A 20,910-nucleotide genomic window follows, 5' to 3' on the forward strand; every position below is an offset into this window, starting at 1 on the left:
CTAAAAGGGGTCAAGATTTTGAAGTTACCATCTATCCCTGGTTACATTGATGGCCTTCAGATAACTAATGCTAGCTGATTAGTAAAGCTGTACCTGGGGACTACACCTGGTTCCTGATGGCATTATCTCAGGTTTGTTCGTCTTTTCTTTTCCTAAGCTGGACGATTCTACTGTTGCCAGGGAATTGGCCATCACAGACTCTGAGCACTCAGATGCTGAAGTCTCCTGTACAGACAATGGCACATTCAATCTTTCAAGGGGCCAAACACCTCTAACGGAAGGTTCTGAAGGTGAGGGGAGCCTTTGACCTCAGTTGATAAGGGCTCTGACTGTTGCCTCTTAGCTTCCCTGAACAGAGGGGATACTGGTGCCTGCTCCTCTCCTGTTTTCTGAGCTATGGATCAGGTGGCAGAGCAGCCTGAGGGCTGTGGCTACAGCCAGGATGGCACTGCTGCCCTTCTCGAAGCCTTTAGTCCCTTAGTAGCCTCAGGCACTAGCCTCACAGGGGGCGTAGAAGGAGAGAGGGGGAATTGTGTGGCCCGTAGAGATCACAGCCATCTATAAGTGGAGGGGAAAGTTACACCAGTCCCATGGGTTTATTTCACCCCGAGAAAGCCAGGGTGGGAAAAATCTGGTCATGTGGGGATGCGGCACAGGAGGGCCAGGTAGGTGCCATGACTCAAGACACTTCTGTATTCTACCAGACCTAGATGGTCACAGTGATCCAGAGGAATCCTTTGCGAGAGACCTTCCAGACTTCCCTTCCATTAATGTGGATCCTGCTGGCCTGGATGATGAGGACGACACTAGCATTGGCATGCCCAGCTTGATGTACCGTTCCCCGCCAGGGGCTGAGGAGCCCCAGGCCCCACCTGCCAGCCGGGACGAGGCTGTGCTGCCAGAGCTCCTGCTTGGTGCTCTGCCTGTAGGATCCAACCTCACCAGCAACCTTGCCAGCCTGGTCTCCCAGGGTATGATTCAGCTGGCCTTGTCAGGGGCCTCCCAACCAGGCCCTTCTGGCGCACCTGCCCAGAGAGCAACAAGAGGCTTCCTCCGGTCCCCCAGTTCAGACCTGGACACTGATGCTGAGGGGGATGACTTTGAACTTCTGGACCAGTCGGAGCTGAATCAGCTGGACCCTGCCAGTTCTAGGAGCCACTGAGGCAGAGACTCCTTTTGGGAGTCACTGTGGTTTAGGTTTTTTTTCTCCCCATTCCACTTAAGGTGATGGGGCAAGGGAAGAACTCAGCTCCCCTCCCCTGAATTATATTTGTATGCTGCGTGGCCTGGCTGATGTTCAGAGGCCTGCTTAGAGAGGACACTCATTCCCCTCCCACCAGCTGGATGCCCATTTCTGAGCTCAGCCACTGAAGTGAGAGTGTGCTCCCCCAAGGGAGGCTTCTCTCCATCAGGATGGTACTTTGGGGGAAACAAAGTAGTCAGGGATATTGGTTCCCCTTTGAGGAGGTGCTGTTGTTTGCTTTTAGGTATGAGTGCTCAGGGGCCCTCATGGAAAGAGCCCATGCCTGCCTTCCTCCCTTCATCGCCTCCCTAGAGGCCCCAAAGTTAGGCAGCAGCTGGAGTAGTTACATTGTCATCATCTTTTTTTGGAGACAGTTTTGCTCTGTTGCCCAGGCTGCAGTGCAGTGGTGTGATCTTGGCTTACTGTGACCTCTGGCTCCCAGGTTCAAGAGGTTCTCTTGCCTCAGCCTCCTGAGTAGTGGGATTACAGGTGCCCACCACTATGCCCGGCTAATTTTTTTTGATAGTAGAAATAGGGTTTCACTATGTTGGCCAGGCTGGTCTCCAACTCCTGACCTCAAGTGATCCACCTGCCTTGGCCTCCCAAAGTGCTGGGATTAGTCATCTTCTCTTGTTAAACCAGGATTTGATTTCTTTCTTCTTTTTTTTTTTTTTATTTTTTGAGACAGAGTCTGGCTCTGTCGCCCAGGCTGGAGTGCAGTGGCATGATCTCGGCTCACTGTAACCTCCGCCTCCTGGGTCAAGTGATTCTCCTGCCTCAGCCTCCTCAGTAGCTGAGATTACAGGCATGCACCACCATGCCCGGCTAATTTTTTTGTTTGTTTTTAGTAGAGACAGGGTTTCACCATGTTGGCCAGGCTGGTCTAGAACTCCTGACCGCAAATAATCAGCCCACCTTAGCCACCCAAAGTGTTGGGATTATAGGTGTGAGCCACTGTGTCCAGCGTGATTTTTTTTTTTTTTAAAGTAAACTTGTCCTTTGGTTTTGCAGAACAGGCCTGCTCCCTCTCTAGCCCATCCTCATTTCTTGGGGCCTGAACCCCAGTGCTCCAAAGCATTGCTTGTGAAATTTAAGAAATGTGAATATGATGTGGGGATGGGCCTCTTCTACATTACCTTGGCCCAGGGGGATCAGCTGGCTGGGAGGATTAGTGAGCACCTCTGTATTTTGAGGTCTCACTGAGTCTTCTGGAGCTGTGTGGTTAATCTTTGGTTTCTGATAACCCCCGGGTCCATTTGGCCATCAGCCTCAGCAGTGAGCAAAGCAATACCATACTCATTTCTATGTTCCTGTTCCTTCCTCTGCTCCTCCTTTGGAGAAGCAATAATTCCATGGGGGGATGATACAGTAGCACTTTACAAATGGCTCCATGTCATTCATCCCAGGGGCCATACATAATCTCTTGCACCACCTATTCTTTCTTCCTGCTCAGCTCCTTTACAGCTTTTATTCCTAACTTGGTGGGGCCTCCTTTAAGGATGAGCCAATGGTAAGAATGTGGCTGTAGTCAGCAGAGACCCCTCTGAGGGGTATCTGTTCTGCAGCCCCTAGTGAAATCATGTGAGACAGAAACCTAAACATGGTAATTGATTCTAAACCTGTGCCAGTCTATAGCCTCTGCCTCCCCAATCAGAGCTCAAGCCAAACTCTCCTGTCCTCTTTCCTTCTGCATTAACCCTTTGCTGATCCTCAGGGGCCACTCCCCCAACACCCCTGTACTTGGGTGAGGGATGTTGGACAGAGCCTGTTTTCATGTACTGCAGGTGGGGGTGTGCTGACATGTTTGCTCTTGGTTGATGGAGAAGGTACAGAGGCCAGGGAGTGAAAATGGTTGACAGTAAGAAGGGGGAAGAGTTAGGTGTCTCATAGTCACTCACAGTGGGGTGGTCAGGGGTAATGGCATCTCCCCACTTTAGGGTTCTCAAACAGACTTTGGACACTTCTCTTCTCAAGTTCAGATGTTTTACAGGTGAGCTCTGATGTGGAAAGACAGGAGGTGTGGGGAAGGAGGGGGATTTCGTGTGTTTGCATGAGTGTGTGTTTCAGGCCTTGGGAGTTGGCAAGAGGGAGGGAAGGAAGGAGAGTAAAATCTTGCGGAAGGTGTTTCTTGTATCTGGGGGAATCCTACTCTGAATCTCCATAGTCTCCACTGTGAACTGAGGAGGGGAGGGGTTTGCTGGGGAATAAATCTTGTATGAGAACAATCTTTAAGAGACTGATGCTGAGTGGTGTCCTACCCTTGATAGGTCTTCTTTTGTAAATATGAGTTCTGATTAATTTGAAGTGATAGCCTTAAAAGAGGAAGCCCAGGTATAAGGGACCCACCAGCCCACCCCTATTTTTCCTTTGTGATGGCCAGAACATCACCGTTGTATGAGGCTACTTTCCTTCCTGTGAGAGCCCCACCATCAGCATAACTGGCACTCTTGGCTAGTATTTAGCCTGTATTTCCTTCATTTCTAATTTTTTTTTTTTTTTTTTTTTTTTTTTTTTTTGAGACAGAGTCTCTGTCTGTCGCCCAGGCTGGAGTGCAGTGGCGATCTCCTCTCACTGCAAGCTCCACCTCCTGAGTTCATGCCATTCTCCTGCCTCAGTCTCCCAAGTAGCTGGGATTACAGGCGCCTGCCACCACACCCGGCTAATTTTTTGTATTTTTAGTAGAGACGGGGTTTCACCATGTTAGCCAGGATGGTCTCGATCTCCTGACCTCGTGATGGGCCCAACTTGGCCTCCCAAAGTGATGGGATTACAGGCGTGAGCCACCGCACTCGGCGCCTTCATTTCTAATTCTTAATACTGTCTCCTAAACGTGCAGAGACAAGCACACGTTTTAAAGGCTAAGGAGGCTGTAGGTAGCAGAAGGCTTTAAAAAGTAGCACCTTGCTCCTCCACTGGATGGTTTGACCTGAAGGGACAGCTGCTCTTTGGCTTTCAGCTGACCTCAGAAACTAGAAATACTTATTTCAGGCTCTGTCCCATTGGCCACTGTGGTCAGGGGTGGAAAGCACCTGCCAGGTGTTGCCCTGAGATTGACTGGGCTAACAAACTTTTCCACAAGCTTTGTGGTAGAACAGTAGCCCCCTCCTAACCCTATCTTTCCTTGGCGTCCAAACTACAGCAGGTGTCGAGTGCCCCCTGGGTGCGAAGCTTGGTATTAGGCAAATAAAGGTGGTTGCTCTCCAAGGCGCTTAGCTGTCCCCTCCCTACTTTTTTGTTCGAGACTGGGTCTCGCTCTGTCGCCAGGCTGCAGTGGCGTGCTCATGGTGGCTCACTGCAGTCTCGATCTCCGGGGCTCTGGTGACCGTCCCACCTCAGCCTCCAGAGTAGCAGGGACCACAGGAGCGCGCCACCACGCCTAACTTTTTGTACTTTATTTGCAGAGATGGGGTTTCACGTTGCCTAGGCTGGTCTCGAATTCGTGTGCTCAAAGGATCCGCCCGCCTCAGTCTCCCAAAGTGATAGGATTACAGGCGTGACATGCCACAGTGCCCGACCAAGGCGCTTAGCTTTCACAACCACTTGTGTTAAGTTTTCACAACCACTTTCCTATCACTATCTACTGTTCCTATTTTACAAATGACAAAACTAACCGACAAAAGAGCGCTGGACCGTGGGATCAGGGCACGTCCCTGTGGGGTAACCTTGAGCTGGTCGCTTGCCCAGCGCGGCAGCTGATGTCTGAAGTGTCTTCCAGTCCCAACACTTGACCTAACTCAAGGTCACCAGTGCTCAGCTGCGGCTGGAACTGGATCTCGAAAATTGAAGGCCGCCTCTGCTACAGCCTTCGTTCCCGGGGGCAGAAAGAGGAAGCTGCTCAGCTGTGGGCACGCCGGCGCCTTCGCAGAGGCCCTGGGCTCGAGGTCCGGCCCGGATGCGCAAGTTCCGGCCTGAAATGAACTACAGGGTCCGGGAGGGGTCGCCTTGTTCCTCCGGAAGGCTTCCCCTTCAGCCAATCACCGTTCGAGGTCCGCCCCCCGTCCCCGGAAGGAGCCGTCGCCCCGAGCAACTACAACATCCGGCTTTCTGAGTTGGATGGCGGGAAAGGCGATGAGTAAATGCCGGGCGGAAGCTGCGGCGGGAGGTAACGGCGGCTTGGGCGCGGGGAAGACCCGGGAGGGCAGTGGGTGAGGAGGTCGGTTGAGTGGCCCCCTCCCCTTTTTCTCCGTAGCCGCCGGGATCCTCCTGAGGTACCTGCAGGAGCAGAACCGGCCCTACAGCGCCCAGGATGTGTTCGGGAACCTGCAACGGGAACACGGACTGGGCAAGGCGGTGAGGACCCTCTCCCGGGATTCCCTCTCCGTCGGACTCCCTGGAATCAGACTGGGGTCGTGCCCTTTGGAGCCTTGGGCGTTTTCCACATCACTGGCAGAATTTCCCCAGACCCAGGCCCAGACTCCTCTGATTGCCCCTCCTCTTACCTCTGCCAGGTGGTGGTGAAGACGCTGGAGCAGCTGGCACAACAAGGCAAGATCAAAGAGAAGATGTACGGCAAGCAGAAAATCTACTTTGCAGATCAGGTGAGGAGAACCTGCGCCAATTGTCACCTATGAGAGCCCGACAACGGGTGAATCTACTCCTAGTGTGAACTCTTTTGGGGAGAGGCCCCCCATGGAAAACCCGCCTGTCTTAGGCCACCATCCTTAAATCAAGGTGTGCACTCCTCTTGTTAGGATCCCAACTTCACGAGGTTTCCAAATTTACAATATGATGGATGACAGTAGATCCTGTATTGTTGCTACCAAGATCCATATCTGCCTCAAAGCTCTTATTGCTTATCATCCAGATTGGCAACACCCTCTAACAAATGATGTTCGTCCTGCCTCCATCCGCTTCTCTAAACACACATATCAAATTTATATTCTCCAGCCCAGACCTCCAGCTGGAATCTGTCAGGCATTAATATCAGAGTCAAAATTGCCACAGTAGAATGCCTCATCTTCCCCCGACCCCGCACTGGTTTCTTTCTAACATTCTTCTCCCTAATGGAATTACTCTTCACGCAAACCAGAAACTTGGGAGCAATTCTTAACTTCCATTACTAGTCAACCGTCAAGTCCGACTGATTTTTCCGTTGTCTGTTTTTTTATTTTTTTTTATTTTTATAGAGATGGGTCTTGCTATGCTGCCCAGGTTGATTTGAACTCCTGGGCTCAAGTGATCCTCCTGTCTTGGCCTCCCAAAGTGCCGGGATGACAGGCGTGAGCCACAGAGCCTGGCTGATTTTTCCATTCTTGAATCCACTCTCCTTTCCATCTGCCATGGCTGCTCTAGTTCACGCCCTCTTCATCTGTTGCAACATCCTCCTAACAGATCTTGGCTTTTCAAACATATCTTAAACATTGCAGTCAGAATGATCTGTCTAAATAGATCTGGTCATGCACCTTCCCTATTTGAAACTCTTCAGTGGCTCTCTAGTGCTGCAAAAAACATGTAAAAGGCACCGGAAGACACCCCAGCCAGCCTCTGGCCTCACCAATCCTCATCCTTTTTCTATCCATGAACACTAGATAATTCTGATGTGTTTTACTGCTCTGTCCTTTGCATGTTGTCTTCCCTGTACCTGCTTCTCTTGCTGGCCAACTCTTACTTTCCTTTAGGATTTCACTTAGACATCACCTTCTCCAGAAATCTTCCTTGAATGCCCTGAGCTAATTGTTTCCTTTTCAGGCCCTTACCTCTTTTTGTTGTTGTTTTTTGTTGTTGTCATTGTTGAGACAGAGTCTCGCTCTGTCGCCCAGGCTGGAGTGCAGTGGCGCTATCTCGGCTCACTGCAAGCTCCACCTCCGGGTTCACGCCATTCTCCTACCTCAGCCTCCTGAGTAGCTGGGACTACAGGCGCCTGCCACCACACCTAATTTTTTTTTGTTTTGTTTTGTTTCTGTATTTTTAGTAGAGATGGGGTTTCACCGTGTTAGCCAGGATGGTCTCCATCTCCTGACCTTGTGATCCACCTGCCTCAGCCTCCCAAAGTGCTGGGATTACAGGCGTGAGCCACCGCACCCTGCCCTGGCCCTTATCTGTTTTAAGGCATGCTGTATTACAATTATGTTTACTTGTCTCCTTTATTCAACTGAAGTTCCTCTAGGGCAGACCTCATTTCTCAATTCATTTTTATCTGATCAGCACCTCCGCAGTATCTAACATCCAGCAGATACTACTCGTTAAACTGAACCAAACCACTTTCAAGGCCAACTTTCCTAAAACAGGCTGTGTTGTGTTACTCATCTAAAGAAAATTCTCTAAAGGAGGGTTTGGCAAACGTTTTCTGTAAATGGCCAGACGACAGTATTTTTAGGATTTGTGGGCCATATGTATCTCTTGTCATGGCTGGCTGTACAACTGCCACAACTATTCACCTCTGCCACTGTAGAGCCGAAGCGGCTGTAGACTATGTAAATGAATGGGTAGGGCTGTTTCAATAAAACCTTGTTTTCAAAAACATGCATATGGCAGGATTTGGCTTGCTGGCCATAGTTTGCTGGCCTCTGCCCTATAGGTTCACCTTGCCCAAGTGTAGAGTCCAGACCGCACTGGTTGGCATACTTTTTCAACCTGCTCCCCATCACCAACTGATGTGACCTCCCCCATCCCTACACTGATCCCCAATGCAGTTATTTTCTACTGGAATCCGTTATCTACATGGATCCCAAGGCCTGGCACAGTGGCTCATGCATGTAATCCCAGCACTTTGGGAGGCCGAGGCGGATGGATCGCTTGAGCCCAGGAGTTTGAGACCAGCCTGGACAACATGGTGAAACCCCTTCTCTACTAAAAATACAAAACTTAGCTGCGCTTGGTAGTACACGCCTATAATCCCAGCTACTCAGGAGGCTGAGGCATGAGAATCGCTTGAAGCCAGGATGCGGAGGTTGCTGTCAGCCAAGATTGCACCGCTGCACTCTGACCTGGGCGACAGTGAGAGAAAGAAAGGAAAAGAGGGAAGGAGGAAGAGAGAGGGAGAGACAGAGAGAGGAGAAAGGAAGGAAGGAGGAAGGGAGGGAGGAGAAAAGGAAGGAGGGAGAGAGAGAGAAAGGAAGATGGAAAGAAGAATGGGAAGGCAGGACAGGAAAGAAGGAGAAAAGAAGTCCATCCATCCCATCCATCATGCTTCTTCACCTGTCCAGTTTCTATCTATTATGGAAACCCATGATCTAGGTTTCCCCACCTTGGGAACAATGTTACTTAGCTGCTTCAGCCCAGGTAGTGGTTTTATCACCAAATGGGAAGATTTCTGTCCTAATCAGTATCGTGTCAACCTGGTAGCTACTTAAGGACAGGCATTAGATTTCAGGTTTTCTTTCCTACCTTTTTAGTGGGGTCGCTCCTTAACTGAAAACGATTTCTCAAAAGTACTCTCCCACTATTTCTGCAGACCCTCTGGAGAGTTTGGGGTGTGGCTGGTTCCTGAGCGTATCTAAATGGTGCCTTCCCAGGTGTGTGTTCTCATCTTTGTGCCTCACAACAGTTTGCTTGTATTTTCCCTCTTTGTCTGGTAGGACCAGTTTGACATGGTGAGTGATGCTGACCTTCAAGGCCTAGATGGCAAAATCGTGGCCCTCACTGCTAAGGTGCAGAGCTTGCAGCAGAGCTGCCGCTACATGGAGGCTGGTAGGACTGGGTAACTCCTCAAAAGTGCCCATAGGCTTAGGTTCATTCTAGAGGTCGGGAATTACTAAATGAATGGTTCAATGACTGTAGCATCTTGTTGCAGCTAAGACCCCTTTGCTGGGCCCCCTTAGGCATAAAACAAAATGTAGGATAACTAATGGCTTTTGTGTACCAACGAATGGACAAGATACGCATTTGCTCTCCCTGCCACAATTATCAGTACATTGTCCTCACGTTTCCCTTTATTCTTGCTTCTTTAACTGGCTACGCCTAAGTGTTCGACCTCACACCCATGCCACTTGTAGATGGAGGAGGAAAGAAAATTAGAAGAATAAACTAATAATCCTGTAAGGCTTAGTTTCCTGAGCTTTTCCATGTGAGATGATAGATCCAGAGCAAGGTTGAACACCTCAGAGAGCACCCACTGGGAAAGACAGAACTCCTTCCTCAGGGGTAGCAAGTGACCCCCAGGGGGTGTGGTTTCAGAGCTCAAGGAATTATCTAGTGCCCTGACCACACCAGAGATGCAGAAAGAAATCCAGGAGTTAAAGAAGGAATGTGCTGGCTACAGCGAGAGATTGAAGAACATTAAAGCAGCGACCAATCATGTGACTCCAGAAGAGAAAGAGCAGGTGAGCTGGAGGCTGGAGGACCGCTGTGCAGGTCCAGAGTGAATATAAAGGCTGAGCCCAGAGGGCTGCTGTGGTTCTGAGGAGTTAGAGGAACTTGCTTTTTCCTTCTAGGTATACAGAGAGAGGCAGAAGTACTGTAAGGAGTGGAGGAAGAGGAAGAGGATGGTAAGTGTGTGGGAGCTCTGAGACAGGCCCTAGAAGTGCTTTTGAAAATGGCAGGCACCAGATCAACTGCCACCCAATATCATAAACTGACAGGTAGTGCCCAGTGCTGCCCATCTGAAAACGGGTGGTTTTATTTCTTGTTAGGCTACAGAGCTGTCTGATGCAATACTTGAAGGATACCCCAAGAGCAAGAAGCAGTTCTTTGTAAGTGGTACTCTCTTCCTTCTTTGCTTCCCTGTGGTCTTATCCTGGTGACATCTCATTCACTTCTCTCCCTGCCCACAGGAGGAAGTTGGGATAGAGACAGATGAAGATTACAATGTCACACTCCCAGACCCCTGAGGGGCCCGCAGTCGGGAGTGGTGGGGACTGCAGGATGTCAGAAGAGTGAGATGTCCTGGACTGGCTACCTTGTTTTTGGTTGGCTTTTGTTGTTATTCCTGCTGCTTTTCACCTTTAAGCAAAGCAGTCAGGAGACGGGCATAAACCAGAGCACTGGGTGGAGGATGAGGGCTGGTGGCTGGGGTAGACCCAGCCCATTTCACTGTCTAAATTGCAGTAGCTTGAGGTTAACATTTAGACTTGGAACAATGCTAAAGGAAAGCATTTGGCAACATTTATTGTAATTTAATTTGATATAAAAATATTTAATTTCCTCTGGATAGTCAAACCTGCCAGATACCAAACCTGAGGAAGGCAGAAGTGAACCTGGAGAACTAAGGTAGAGAGAGGTTGCTATAAAATGAGCATTTGGAGGGCCCACAGCTTCACTCAGGACCTACTGGGCTTGTGTACCCCAGGAGACCTTTCGAGTATCTTTTGTACTCTTTCACCCCACCCCCAAGCCCTAGGAGAAACGCAGGCAACACTGAGACATGGGAGAGGCCAAGATATGCTTGACAGAAAGGCTGGGGGTGATTTTGAGGCCCACTTAATATTTCAAAATTGTAACCGTAGCAAAACTCCATTGGTATTTAGAAAAATAAAAAATTTCCAGTATGTACTGTGTATTACACCTGCCTCTGCAGCATCACAGCCTGTGGGAACCAGGAGGGCTTCCCTTACCACCCAGAGCAGAGGAGGAAGGTGATGGATTATGAAGCGAGGGGAGGAACCTGGTGGCCCCTCCCTAAGATGGCCAGAAAGCCCTTGGCCTCACCTGGGACTGACCAGGCAGCCCTAGTCTAGGCACAAGGTGCCCTTTCACCCTTCGTGGCGGTGGGAATATTTCCTCTTACTCTTTTTCTCCCATACAGCTACTGCCAAAATGCCCAAATGTGGGCCAAATGTTGCCCAAGAGACCAAAACAGAAAAAACAGTTTCCAAATCTGTGTGGATTATGAGTAGAAATGTGAGGCTTGAAGAAAGGGCTGAGAGGGCAGGAGCTCTTTGGGGTGTCCAGAGCAGACACCCATCCCAAGGACTTCCATGGAGTGGGGGATAGGCTGGTTAGGTCTAGTTTTATCATCAATATAATAAATTAACCAGAAGCTTTCACAAAACACCGCAGCTCCACTGAAGATAAAATGGGGCTGGGAAAAACAAATACCAAGTAGAAACCAGCTGAGCAGTGTGAGGTGTTGTAGTCCAATCTCACGGGCCCAGCAGTTCAGTGGCCAAGTAGAGATTCAAGGGCCTCTTGTTGGCTGTTCTGCAGGTTTCCAAGAACTGGTCAGTAAAGCTGGTTTTTCAATTGGTGCAGGACGCCAATCACAATCTCCCGCAGGGTCTGGCGAGGGCAGCAGAGGAAGAAATAGACAATGCCCAGGTCAGTGCAGAGTAGTTTCAAAGATGCCCGCCTAGATGAGCCACATATTTTAGAAAAGTGCATTAAAAATAGCCCCTGGGGGGCTGGGCGCGGTGGCTCAAGCCTGTAATCCCAGCACTTTGGGAGGCCGAGACGGGCGGATCACGAGGTCAGGAGTTCGAGACCATCCTGGCTAACACGGTGAAACCCCGTCTCTACTAAAAAATACAAAAAACTAGCCGGGCGAGGTGGCGGGCGCCTGTAGTTCCGGCTACTCGGGAGGCTGAGGCAGGAGAATGGCGTAAAAACCCGGGAGGCGGAGCTTGCAGTGAGCTGAGATCCGGCCACTGCACTCTAGCCTGGGCGATACAGCGAGACTCCGTCTCAAAAAAAAAAAAAATAGCCCTTGGGGGCCAGGTGTGCTGGCTAATGCCTATAATCCCAGCACTTTGGGAGGTCAAGGCGGGTGGATCACCTGAGGTTCAAGACCAGCCTGGCCAACATAGTGAAAACCCGTGTCTACTAAAAATACAAAAATTAGGTATGGTGGCGCATGCCTGTAATTCCAGCTACTCAAGAGGCTGAGGTACGAGAATTGCCTGAACCCAGGAGGTTGCAGTGATCTGAGATCATACCACTGCACTCCAGCCTCGGTGACAGAGTGAGACTCTGTCTCAAAAAAAAAAAAAAAAAAAAAAGAGGCCCCCAGGAAGTACTGATGTCTGTCTGCAGTTTACTTGAGGTGCTCCTGAGGCAGGATGGAGACATGGAAATACAGTAAAATGTTTTGGTAAAATTTAGGTACTGGGTATACGAGTGTTCACTGTGAAGTCCTCTTAACATTGCAATATGTTTAATGTGTTTCACAATAAAAATGTTGGGAAACGAGGCCAGGCACAGTGGCTCATGCCTATAATCCCAGCACTTGTGGGAGGCCAAGGCGGGTGGATCACAAGGTCAGGAGATTAAGACCATCCTGCCTAACATGGTGAAACCCTGTCTCTACTAAAAATTAGCTGGGTGTGGTGGTGCACACCTGTAGTCCCAGCTACTCGGGAGGCTGAGGCAGGAGAATGGCGTGAACCCAGGAGGCAGAGGTTGCAGTGAGCCGAGACTGCGCCACAAACAAGAAATCTCAGACACAAGTTTAAAGCCTCAGAAAAAGCAACCAGACTTCAATTAGAAGACTTAGTGCAATACTATTAGCACATCTCCATTATAAATACATTTTTAAAAAGCTCTTGGGGTAACTACTTTAGTGGGCCTGGAGGTAGGGTCCCAGAATTTCCATGTTTCCAATTCTGCTGCAGATGCCTGGGGCTTCCATACAGGTGCAGCGATAACATAGGCTAGACAAAAGCCAAGAGCTGGACTTGACATTGAGCTCACATCACACTTGCCAAATGAAACCATAACATGAAGATGTGGGTTAGACAGCAAAGAAACGGGAAAATACCAGGGCCCTGAAAGCCGTAGAAATACCCTTAAGATCTAAAAGAAGCTGCCATGCTTTTCTCAACAGCTGATGGCTTGGGCCACTTTGCTTGATGGTACAGAAAACCGCATGCCCTGTGCCCATTGTTGCTCCATACCTGAGGCTTACAGTGCTCCTCAATCCAGCTGAAGACACAGGCTGACAGCTCCTGGAAGCTGGCCACCGAGATGGAGGCATTGAAGGACTGGAACAGGGAATCCATGATGCCTTGAAACACGTTGAACTTGACCTGGTCAGAGACCTGGTCCTCCCCTTCATGGGGGTTGTCCTGGTGTGCCTTCACAATCTGCTCATAGTTCCTAAAAGCACGCAGGCCAGGGCTGAGGTGCTATAGCAGCTCCGCCCACCCAAGAAAAATGATGGGACTACCCTGTGTATTCCCAGGAATGGCATCCCCAGAGCACTTCTGGGTGGGGTTCAATATCAGGGAAATACTGCTTCCAGGCCAGGAAATGGCCCTCTCTCTCCAACCTTCCTTACATTAATCCAACAGACATTTCCCGAGTGTCTGCCATGTGTAAGGACAGTTGGGGATACACAGTCCTGCTTCTACTGGCTAGCTCAGGAACTGAGAGTATTACCTGTACTGTGGTAACTGATGTAGCCTTTGAACAAGGGAGGGTGTGCAATGAAGTTGCCTCAGAAGCTCTGGTTCCCCCCATTCAGCACCCCTCTTACACTTTCATGATCTTTAGGGCCGTGACATCCTTGCGTAACGTGGACACCTCCTCCTCCTGCTTTTTCTTCTCCTTGTGCAAAAACTGAATGTAGTCAATGGCTAGGGTAGGGGCAGGAAAAGAGGGTAGGTACAGAAGTATTCTCAAACAGGAAGATAAGGCTGCCTTTGTTCCCCTTCCCCTAGACCCCAACTATCCCATGGCAATCACCAAACCAAGGCCGAGCCATGGGTGGGTAGGAGGCGTTGGCCTCTTCACAGCCCCTCTTGTGCTTCCCCTCTTCCAGCCCCTCCAGTGCTTTCCCTAGCCATACTCTTTTGTAGAACGATGGCTTTGCTGAGCTTTTGGGAGCCAATGGAGAAGTCCTGCTGCTGGCAAGTGGGGACGATGGTCTGAAGGTCATCATAGCCTCTCTGTGGAGACAGCAGGGGAAATGGGGTTTTTAACCCTGAGAGATTAAAGCAAACTGGCACAAAGTTCTTTCATGATACCAAGTTCCATGCTCACAAACACAACGGGTTGGGAAGGCTGCAATGGAAGTGTTCGTGCCTGGGACTAGACTATCCGCCCACCCCTAGGGTGCCTGGGACTGTCTGAGAGGGTCAGGGCACAGGGAAGCTGAACTATGCAGGGCCCTCCTGCACTGGCTGAGGCGCAGGCCTCCCTGGTCACCTTGATGGCGTCCCTCCTCTTCTGCTCAGCCTGAGTGTGTGCTCGCCGCCGCCGGTCTTTGTAGGACTCCTTGTAGGCCTCCTGGTGGTAATCACTGTCCTCGTCATCTACGCTCAGAGATGGGGGCAGGGAGAGGTCATCTTGGGGCCCAGTGGGGTCCAGCTAGCCCACCTTTCCCCATCTGGGAAGAACCTGGTGTCCAGAGAAGGCAGATGGACAGAGAACCTAATGTTCCAGATGAGGTGAAAGATGGTGAGACCCTGTGTCTGATACTTGGGCTCCAGCACCCCTGTGTGGATGGCTGGGGCTTCCCTGTCTAGGAAAGGTACTACAGTTATGACGTATCTGAGCCCCCCGAGGTGGGGGGGATGTAACTGCCTACCTGTGTTGGGGACAGAAGAGGCACTGGTGGAACCGATGCTATTAGCTCTGGACACTACATTCCCCTTGCGGGTGTTTTCTACAAAAAGCCCTGGAAAAGAGAGGCCCCAATCACTAAGGGGAAGGGTGGGGAACACTGCCAGACCCTCAGACACCTGTAGGACACAATGGCTTTCTTAAATGCTGACCTCTTCCCTTCAACCCAAAGCCAACCATACTGGGCCCCCCACTTCCAGCCAGACTACGCTGCAGCTCTCTGCTCCCTAGTGTCTACACTGCTCCATAGGCCTGCATGATACCCCCTGGCTCACAAACGGGCATCTGGACGTGACAGAGTGTGAGTGATCAGCTGCCACTAGTTCCACCACTTCCCTGTTCCAGAACAGAGGGAACTAGGTGTCACTCTCAGTTGTTTTCTGCCCTCGTCCTTCAGCTCCTGCTGTCTCAAGCCAGGAACTCTGCTCAGCGACAGTGGACTGTGCTCAGGCGTGGTTGGCAACACTACAAGAATTCTAGAGAGCCTGGGCGGGAGTGTACCTCTAGAGCTTAAGATGGGGGAGCTACTCACCGGGGTCCAGGCTGTTGTCGCTGTAGGCATACTCCACCTGCGGCACAGAGCACGGGAGGGGCCCGTCAGACCTCCGCCCCTGGGGGGCGACACTTTCACTGCAGGCACACACAGCGCGCCCCGCATTCCGGGAAGGCACCTCTGTCACCCTGCGCGCTGGCGCACACACAGCCCGGGGTGCGCGGGCACCTTAATGATTCCCCCGAGACTTGGCACGGGCTAGGCCGTGCGAACGCCTCCCCCGTGTATGATCTCTTCCGCCCCTACTCCACCCCAGTCCCCCGTTCCCCCGACTCGCGCGCACACGCCTCGTTTGTCTCCCCACCTTGGCACACGCGGGGTGAGAGCTGTCTTCTCTGCAGCCCCGGGGCCCGGAGAGCATGGGGGACTTTGGGGACAGGAGGGAAGCCCCTCGTCTTCCGGCCCCCCTACGTGCACGAGCCCGACCCGCCCTCCCCTCGCTGGCGTGCGCGCCCACGGGGCTTGCCTTGACCCAAGGGTCCTCGGGAGAGGCGCCCGGCTCAGTCATCTTGGACCCACCGGACCGGAAACGAGCCGGCGGGCGGGCCCCCTGCGGCGAGGAAACGGGTGGTGTGCCCACGTGACCCACGCCCGCCAATCAGCGACCGAGAGGGGGAGCAGGGCGAGAGCATCGCGCATGCGCGGTCCAAAGACTTCTCCCGGACTCCAGCCGTCAAAACCCGGCGCTCGGCCTAGCGCCAGCCGCCTTCGGGGCTGCTCCCCGTCGTGCCTGCCCTCTCTGGGTTAGGCATTGGAATGGCGGCAACATGAAGCGCGTTTTGTAAGGTGGAGTACCTGCAATTGGCTTGTCAGCACACCGCCGCAGGTAGTGTGTGCATGCGCACTGTCCGGCCGGCTGGCTCCACACGTTACCCTGCGGGCGGTCTCCCCGCGCTCCCCGGACCTGCACTGCTGCCAGTGTGTCAGAAGCTGGGCAGAGAAGCTCCGCAGCCACACTGTCCGACCCCACCAGGCTGCAAGCTCTGAGGGCAGAGGCCCCGCCTGGCGCGTGATAGGCTGATCTTCCAACACCCAGCCCAGTGGCAGGATGCATGTGGAATGAACCCTTGCAAAGAACCCGCTAGCTAGGTTATGCGGCCTTTCAGATTAAAAACACAAAAACAAAACGACACGGCAGTACCTAGAAAGTCTGCACCTTACTCAGAAGCACACAGCTGGTCAGTGGGAGGGCCAAGGCTCGCCTAAAGGCCATCCGGCCATCCTCTTAACCACTGCATTGCCCAGGCTTCCAGCTCAGGCCTGGGCCCTGCACTTGTGGCTTAAGGATCCCAAAGATACTTAGAGGCATTGGAGCAGGAAGCAGACACCATCCAGGCAATACCTGGGAACATTCACCTTTAATTCTGTTACAGGTTCCAGTATTTGTGCTCGCCCTAGTCAGCTGTGGGTAAGAATCACCCATGGGCAAGAGTGGGGAGAAGCCTGCTCCTCCATGAACCACATCCTCAGTGTTGGCCAAATACCAGTGTTGGGTAGGTTTCCTGAGTCCCCCAGGCCTGGCCATGTCCTACACAGCATAGCTTAGACCTCTGGGCCTGAACCAGGATGCACATCAAGGCCCCCATTTCTCCTCACCACGGGGTCGCTTGTCAGCTCCAGGGGCCAGTCTGGCCCCACTGAGAAGTTTTCAGTCAAGGGCCTGATGAGTCTTGGGAATGCGCTTCTGCAGGAGGGCCCAGGCTTTCTCCACCTTCAGACAGGCCGGAATGTTGGGAGGAAGAGAGGGCAGGGTCAGGCAGCATCCACTGGAGACTCCTTCCCCACAACCCAGCCTTGCCCTGGGCACCAACCTGGCGTTGGGTGATACGCGGCTCCCACAAGGTGCTGAGCACCACGTGGCTCTGTTCCACAAGCTGCTGCCCACTCATCTGGCTCTGCAGCCGGCTGTGAGCTGCAGCTTCACTCAGGCCATCCCTCTCCACAATGCGTCTTACAGCCTGGACACAGACGAGACATTTGTCGGGAAGAATCCCAGCTCACAGGATAGGATCTGCAGGAGGGATGGCGTGGCGGTGGGGCTGAGATACCTCAGTCTCAGGGATGACAACAGTCCACACCTCATGGACCAGGTTCTGCCAGCCGGCTTCAAGCAGCACAGCCGCATCAATCACGCACACACGCTTTCCTGTGGGGAAAGCCCGGTCACCGCCAGCAGTGCTGACGCTCTCCCAGGCAAAGCACACGCAACACAGTCCCAGGGTGAGCGGACGGTCCCACGTGGGGCAGGGAAGCTCCCGGCGGAAGAATCAGCTTAACTGTCCCCTTGGCTGCTCCCATCCTCCCTCCTACTCACCCTCAGTCACAGCCCGATCCATCTCCTCTCGGGCCAGCTTTGCGATAATTGGCCACATAATGTCCGTGAGTATCTTCAGCTGCTTCTGGGGAGGGGAACAGAGGGCAGAGGTTACCTTCTCTAGAAGACGCCAGCCCGAGCAAGGTGGTGTTGAGAACAGATCAGTGGAATCAGCATTCTGGGCCAGACCAGAGAGGTCCACCAGACCCTGACCCCTGGGTCTAGTAGCGGCTTAGGAGCCCTTAGGAAACTGTTGTTTACCTTGTTCCCAAACACCCGGCTGCCTAGGACCTTCCTGTTGATGATGCCATCTTTATGGAGAATATCTGGACAACAGAGATAGACAACTGAGCACAGACGCCTGGCTAGCTCCTCACTCCAGGCCACTTCCAGCCTTCCCCAGTTATTACCTGTTCCAAAGGCCTCCACCACAGGCTGGTAGGCAGGGCCACCTGGGGCATAGGCCCGATGACCCAGGTGGTCACTGTCAATGACAAACGCCCCCAGGCCCTTCAGCCGCTGAGCTATTGAGCTCTTCCCAGAGCCACTGATGCCAGTCAGCCCAATTACATAGAGACACGTTGGGAGCTCTGGCCTTTCCTGGAGGGTAGGTGAAAGGGAACCCACAGTTACTGGGGCCCTCAGCCTCATGCCTGGGGCTGAGCCTCTCAGCTTCTACTCTTCAGCATTGCCAGCACACCCAAGCAGGAGGGAAGGAGGGAGAGAAGCTTACATATGGAGGCCGAAGCAGGTTTCCCAGCATTCGCTGGCGGAAGCTGGAGGAGCTGACTTTGTCCTCTTCATTCTCTGTATGTTTGACGTCCTTCAGCAGCTGGATCTGGTACAAGGCAAGCTCCTCCAGGTTCTGGGGTAAAGAGGAAAGGGTGAAAAGAGGGAAGGAGTGAGAGGAAGCCCCTGACATCCAACCTGCCCCCCTATCCTCCCCTTCCTCCCCAGGCTCCTCCTCCAACTCAGCGGGCAAACAGAACCAGTTCCTCCTTGCTTCTTCCCACCACCCTAAGCCCCCACTTCTCTGGGGCCATGGTACTTCCAACAGTCCCCTCAAAATGGCCTTCCCCGTCCCCCATCCACTCCCCCTGCCAGTCTCCCTCAGGGGTTACATTCTCAAGGCGGAAGCGGTTGACGGCCATGCCCCCACGATAGGTCTCCTCGCTGACCACCAGGAACTCCAGGGAGGGGTCAGAGCCAGCGGGCCCATAGGGGTCCAGCAGGGGGATGATATCAAAAGTCAAGGAAGGCTTGATGTCCACCAGGAACTCACTCAGATGTTCCACGCGTTCTGCATAAGGTTGGAGCAGCTCAGGGAGCAACTTGCCTAGGGAAGGAGCCCAGAAGAACAGTGAGATCTTTTTACTGGGAAGGAGAGTATGGGCCAGTTTGGGGAAAAGTGTCTCTAAGTACAGTATCTCCAGAGGGGGGTGGCAGAAAGGGTTCAGCTGGTAAGGCCTATGGTGATGGTGAGGGGAGCATGAAGGTGAAGAAACAGGCAAGCACAATAGTCACTCCAAGGGCTGGCATGTGTCCAGAAAATAAGCCACCAGGAAACCACTCCAGAGAATGAACAGTGCCAGAGGGCATCAGAGGCAGATGGAAAATTCCAAGACCCATGCCATGCTTGAGTTTCCTCCTCCTGTCTGTGGCACTGCTACCTACAGCTCACTCACCCATTCATTCCCAGTGTTTCATTAGGGTGTATCTCCTGGAAAACTTGCTAAAGTGCAGATCCCTTTGCTTCACATTTGGGGTATTCTGATTGAGTGGTGATTGGACCACATGCTGAGAAAGCTGTTCATTTGACAAAATGTCCTTAGCACCAACTGAGGGTCAACCACTGTGACATTTGGGAAGGGTGGGAAGTAGTGAATGGCCCTACCCTTCCTCAATCTCGGCATAAGGGTCTGGAATGGGGAGATCTGGGGATCCTCCACTGCCCTAGTTCAGGGTCCCTCTCACTCACTCTTCAACAGATCTTTGTCTGCTACTCCCACCACAAGCTGCTCCTGGGCCAGGATGCACGCGATACTGAGCAACACCTTGTGGGCGTTGTGCAGGTGGTCAAACGTGCCACCGACAGCACCACGGTAGTAGCCACGCACCGGCTGCTTTGGAGACCTGGCCACGGGGGAAGCTGGCCTGATCGTGGAGGGTAAGGGGACATCCAGGGGCTCCACGGGCACCTCTCCTATCCCATAATCGGGGTATAGCAGCACCGAGGCCAGTCGTGGACAACAGCTGTAACAGCTGGTGGCGTATCGCACTAGCTGCTCCTTGACCGGGTTGTACTGGCTGCCATCCAGGGTCTGGAAGTCTGTCAACACGACTTCTGGCGGGTGGGCGAGATTCTGGACTGAGGTGGGCAGGGGAAGGAGAAAGGTGCTCTTGGTTCGTATATTGGTCAGTAGGATTCTGACGTCCAGGTGCCTGTGGATGTCGGCGCCAGCATAGAGGTGGGTGATGAAATCAAGAACCTCAAACGTGGCCTGCACGGGGCCGGACTGGGGCTGAGCCGGGCCCTCCAGGCTCATGCCAGGCTGCAGGTGTACATAGAGTGTGTGATTCACCAGCCTGGCCGCCGAGGTCAGGATGGGGGACAGGCGAGGGGCCAGGGAGGCCAGCGGCGTCGTCAGCACCAGGAGACCCGACCGGAATACGGCCATGCTGCCCAGGCCTGCGGACAGTCAGGGAGACGAGGCGACGGTGACGGAAGGGCCTGCGGCCGAGGCAGAGGCCTGCACAGGACCTTGAACCCCAGAGGAGACCTGGAGCAGGGACAGGGTTTCAATGCTGATCGAGAGGCGCCGGGGGAGGGGACGGGGCCTGGCAGACGGCGCCTCGGGGCTGTGCTCTAAGCCTTGGTGTCCTCATTTCTCAGACGGAGCGGTGACTTCGCTGAACTGAGTCGAAATCCTGGGAGAGGGAAACTGTACAGGAACCCTTGTCACAGGGCTGGGGATCCAAAAATCCTGGGCCCTCTTGCTAAGCTGCACCAGAGTCTCCAAGGAATCGAAGAGGGACGCTAAAGGGGGACGCTCAAGCTCACGTCGGTCCCCTACTCACTGAAACCTCAAGGCTTTGGTTCCACTTGCACCACCGCGGAGGCTTCCCTGGCGGCAACCCGGAAACACTAACAGAAACCGCAACTCGGAACTACGGAAAAGGAGGACGGTCAAACGTCTCGACTTCGCTTCATCGCGGGATTCTCGCGAGACTTCTAGTGGCGTGGGACGCGTCCTGCTGATGGGGCGGGGCCTATCTCGAAGGCTCTGGAAGTGGGTGAAGCGTTAGTCGCGATATGATCTCCGCCGGGACTGGGCGGAGAAAGTCAAGGCAGGATTCAAAGGCCAC

At 52.8% G+C, this 20,910-nt stretch overlaps 4 protein-coding genes across 9 annotated transcripts in view; 2 read left to right on the plus strand and 2 right to left on the minus strand.

Annotated features, from left to right (window-relative positions):
• RETREG3 (reticulophagy regulator family member 3) overlaps positions 1–3,470 on the plus strand; it is a 29,936-nt gene extending 26,466 nt beyond the window's left edge. Inside the window, exons 7-8 of one of the 2 annotated variants that reach the window (XM_008012618.3) lie at positions 158–290; positions 705–1,269. In XM_008012618.3, coding sequence (XP_008010809.1) covers positions 158–290; positions 705–1,162 — 591 coding nt within the window. In that variant the 3' untranslated portion in view covers positions 1,163–1,269. Of the gene's footprint in view, positions 1–157; positions 291–704 lie in introns of both variants that reach the window. The other variant, XM_008012617.3, reaches the window with a different exon arrangement.
• Positions 3,471–5,024: 1,554 nt separating this feature from the next.
• On the plus strand, positions 5,025–10,668 carry PSMC3IP (PSMC3 interacting protein). The gene is made up of 8 exons (XM_008012624.3): positions 5,025–5,345; positions 5,433–5,533; positions 5,692–5,781; positions 8,761–8,872; positions 9,359–9,504; positions 9,616–9,669; positions 9,814–9,873; positions 9,955–10,668. Exons 1-8 carry the CDS (start codon positions 5,297–5,299, stop codon positions 10,009–10,011), a joined length of 669 nt encoding a protein of 222 aa, XP_008010815.2. The 5' UTR covers positions 5,025–5,296; the 3' UTR covers positions 10,012–10,668.
• On the minus strand, positions 10,264–15,818 carry MLX (MAX dimerization protein MLX). 3 transcript variants are annotated; one of them, XM_008012622.3, is made up of 8 exons: positions 15,697–15,818; positions 15,210–15,246; positions 14,643–14,732; positions 14,261–14,367; positions 13,902–14,001; positions 13,590–13,689; positions 13,009–13,210; positions 10,264–11,398 (listed from the first exon to the last, which is right to left on the minus strand). In XM_008012622.3, exons 1-8 carry the CDS (start codon positions 15,736–15,738, stop codon positions 11,342–11,344), a joined length of 735 nt encoding a protein of 244 aa, XP_008010813.1. In that variant the 5' UTR covers positions 15,739–15,818; the 3' UTR covers positions 10,264–11,341. The 3 variants fall into 3 exon arrangements, with proteins under 3 accessions (XP_008010813.1, XP_008010812.1, XP_008010814.1); XM_008012621.3 differs by having other exon boundaries at positions 15,535–15,763; XM_008012623.3 differs by lacking the exon at positions 14,643–14,732 and having other exon boundaries at positions 15,697–15,807.
• A 751-nt stretch (positions 15,819–16,569) lies between these two features.
• COASY (Coenzyme A synthase) lies at positions 16,570–20,703 on the minus strand. Of its 3 annotated transcripts, XM_008012626.3 has the most exons (10): positions 20,623–20,703; positions 19,523–20,233; positions 18,666–18,880; positions 18,278–18,409; positions 17,955–18,144; positions 17,806–17,870; positions 17,545–17,629; positions 17,279–17,376; positions 17,042–17,188; positions 16,570–16,941 (listed from the first exon to the last, which is right to left on the minus strand). In XM_008012626.3, the coding sequence occupies exons 2-10, from the start codon at positions 20,220–20,222 to the stop codon at positions 16,879–16,881; spliced, it is 1,695 nt and encodes a 564-aa protein (XP_008010817.1). In that variant the 5' UTR covers positions 20,223–20,233; positions 20,623–20,703; the 3' UTR covers positions 16,570–16,878. The 3 variants fall into 3 exon arrangements, 2 of the variants coding, with proteins under 2 accessions (XP_008010817.1, XP_008010816.1); XM_008012625.3 differs by having other exon boundaries at positions 19,523–20,695; XR_012088906.1 differs by lacking the exon at positions 17,279–17,376 and having other exon boundaries at positions 17,042–17,241; positions 19,523–20,695.
• Positions 20,704–20,910: the final 207 nt, after the last annotated feature.

This window comes from Chlorocebus sabaeus, chromosome 16 (assembly GCF_047675955.1).
Source record: "Chlorocebus sabaeus isolate Y175 chromosome 16, mChlSab1.0.hap1, whole genome shotgun sequence".
NCBI classification, from domain to species: domain Eukaryota; kingdom Metazoa; phylum Chordata; class Mammalia; order Primates; family Cercopithecidae; genus Chlorocebus; species Chlorocebus sabaeus.

What these genes read in the sequence shown, in the direction of transcription:
- PSMC3IP (XM_008012624.3), top strand. Translation starts at nt 5,297, where the DNA reads ATGGCGGGAAAGGCGATGAGTAAATGCCGGGCGGAAGCTGCGGCGGGA. An exon ending in AAATCTACTTTGCAGATCAG is followed by an intron (nt 5,782 to 8,760) that starts GTGAGGAGAACC and finishes TTTGTCTGGTAG; the next exon opens with GACCAGTTTGACATGGTGAG. An exon ending in AGAGCAAGAAGCAGTTCTTT is followed by an intron (nt 9,874 to 9,954) that starts GTAAGTGGTACT and finishes CCCTGCCCACAG; the next exon opens with GAGGAAGTTGGGATAGAGAC.
- MLX (XM_008012621.3), bottom strand. Translation starts at nt 15,738, where the DNA reads ATGACTGAGCCGGGCGCCTCTCCCGAGGACCCTTGGGTCAAGGCAAGC. An exon ending in CTCACCCCGCGTGTGCCAAG is followed by an intron (nt 15,247 to 15,534) that starts GTGGGGAGACAA and finishes TCTGTGCCGCAG; the next exon opens with GTGGAGTATGCCTACAGCGA. An exon ending in AGAGGAGGGACGCCATCAAG is followed by an intron (nt 14,002 to 14,260) that starts GTGACCAGGGAG and finishes CTGTCTCCACAG; the next exon opens with AGAGGCTATGATGACCTTCA.
- COASY (XM_008012626.3), bottom strand. Translation starts at nt 20,222, where the DNA reads ATGGCCGTATTCCGGTCGGGTCTCCTGGTGCTGACGACGCCGCTGGCC. An exon ending in AGACAAAGATCTGTTGAAGA is followed by an intron (nt 18,881 to 19,522) that starts GTGAGTGAGAGG and finishes CTCCTTCCCTAG; the next exon opens with GCAAGTTGCTCCCTGAGCTG. An exon ending in CGCGTATCACCCAACGCCAG is followed by an intron (nt 16,942 to 17,041) that starts GTTGGTGCCCAG and finishes GCCTGTCTGAAG; the next exon opens with GTGGAGAAAGCCTGGGCCCT.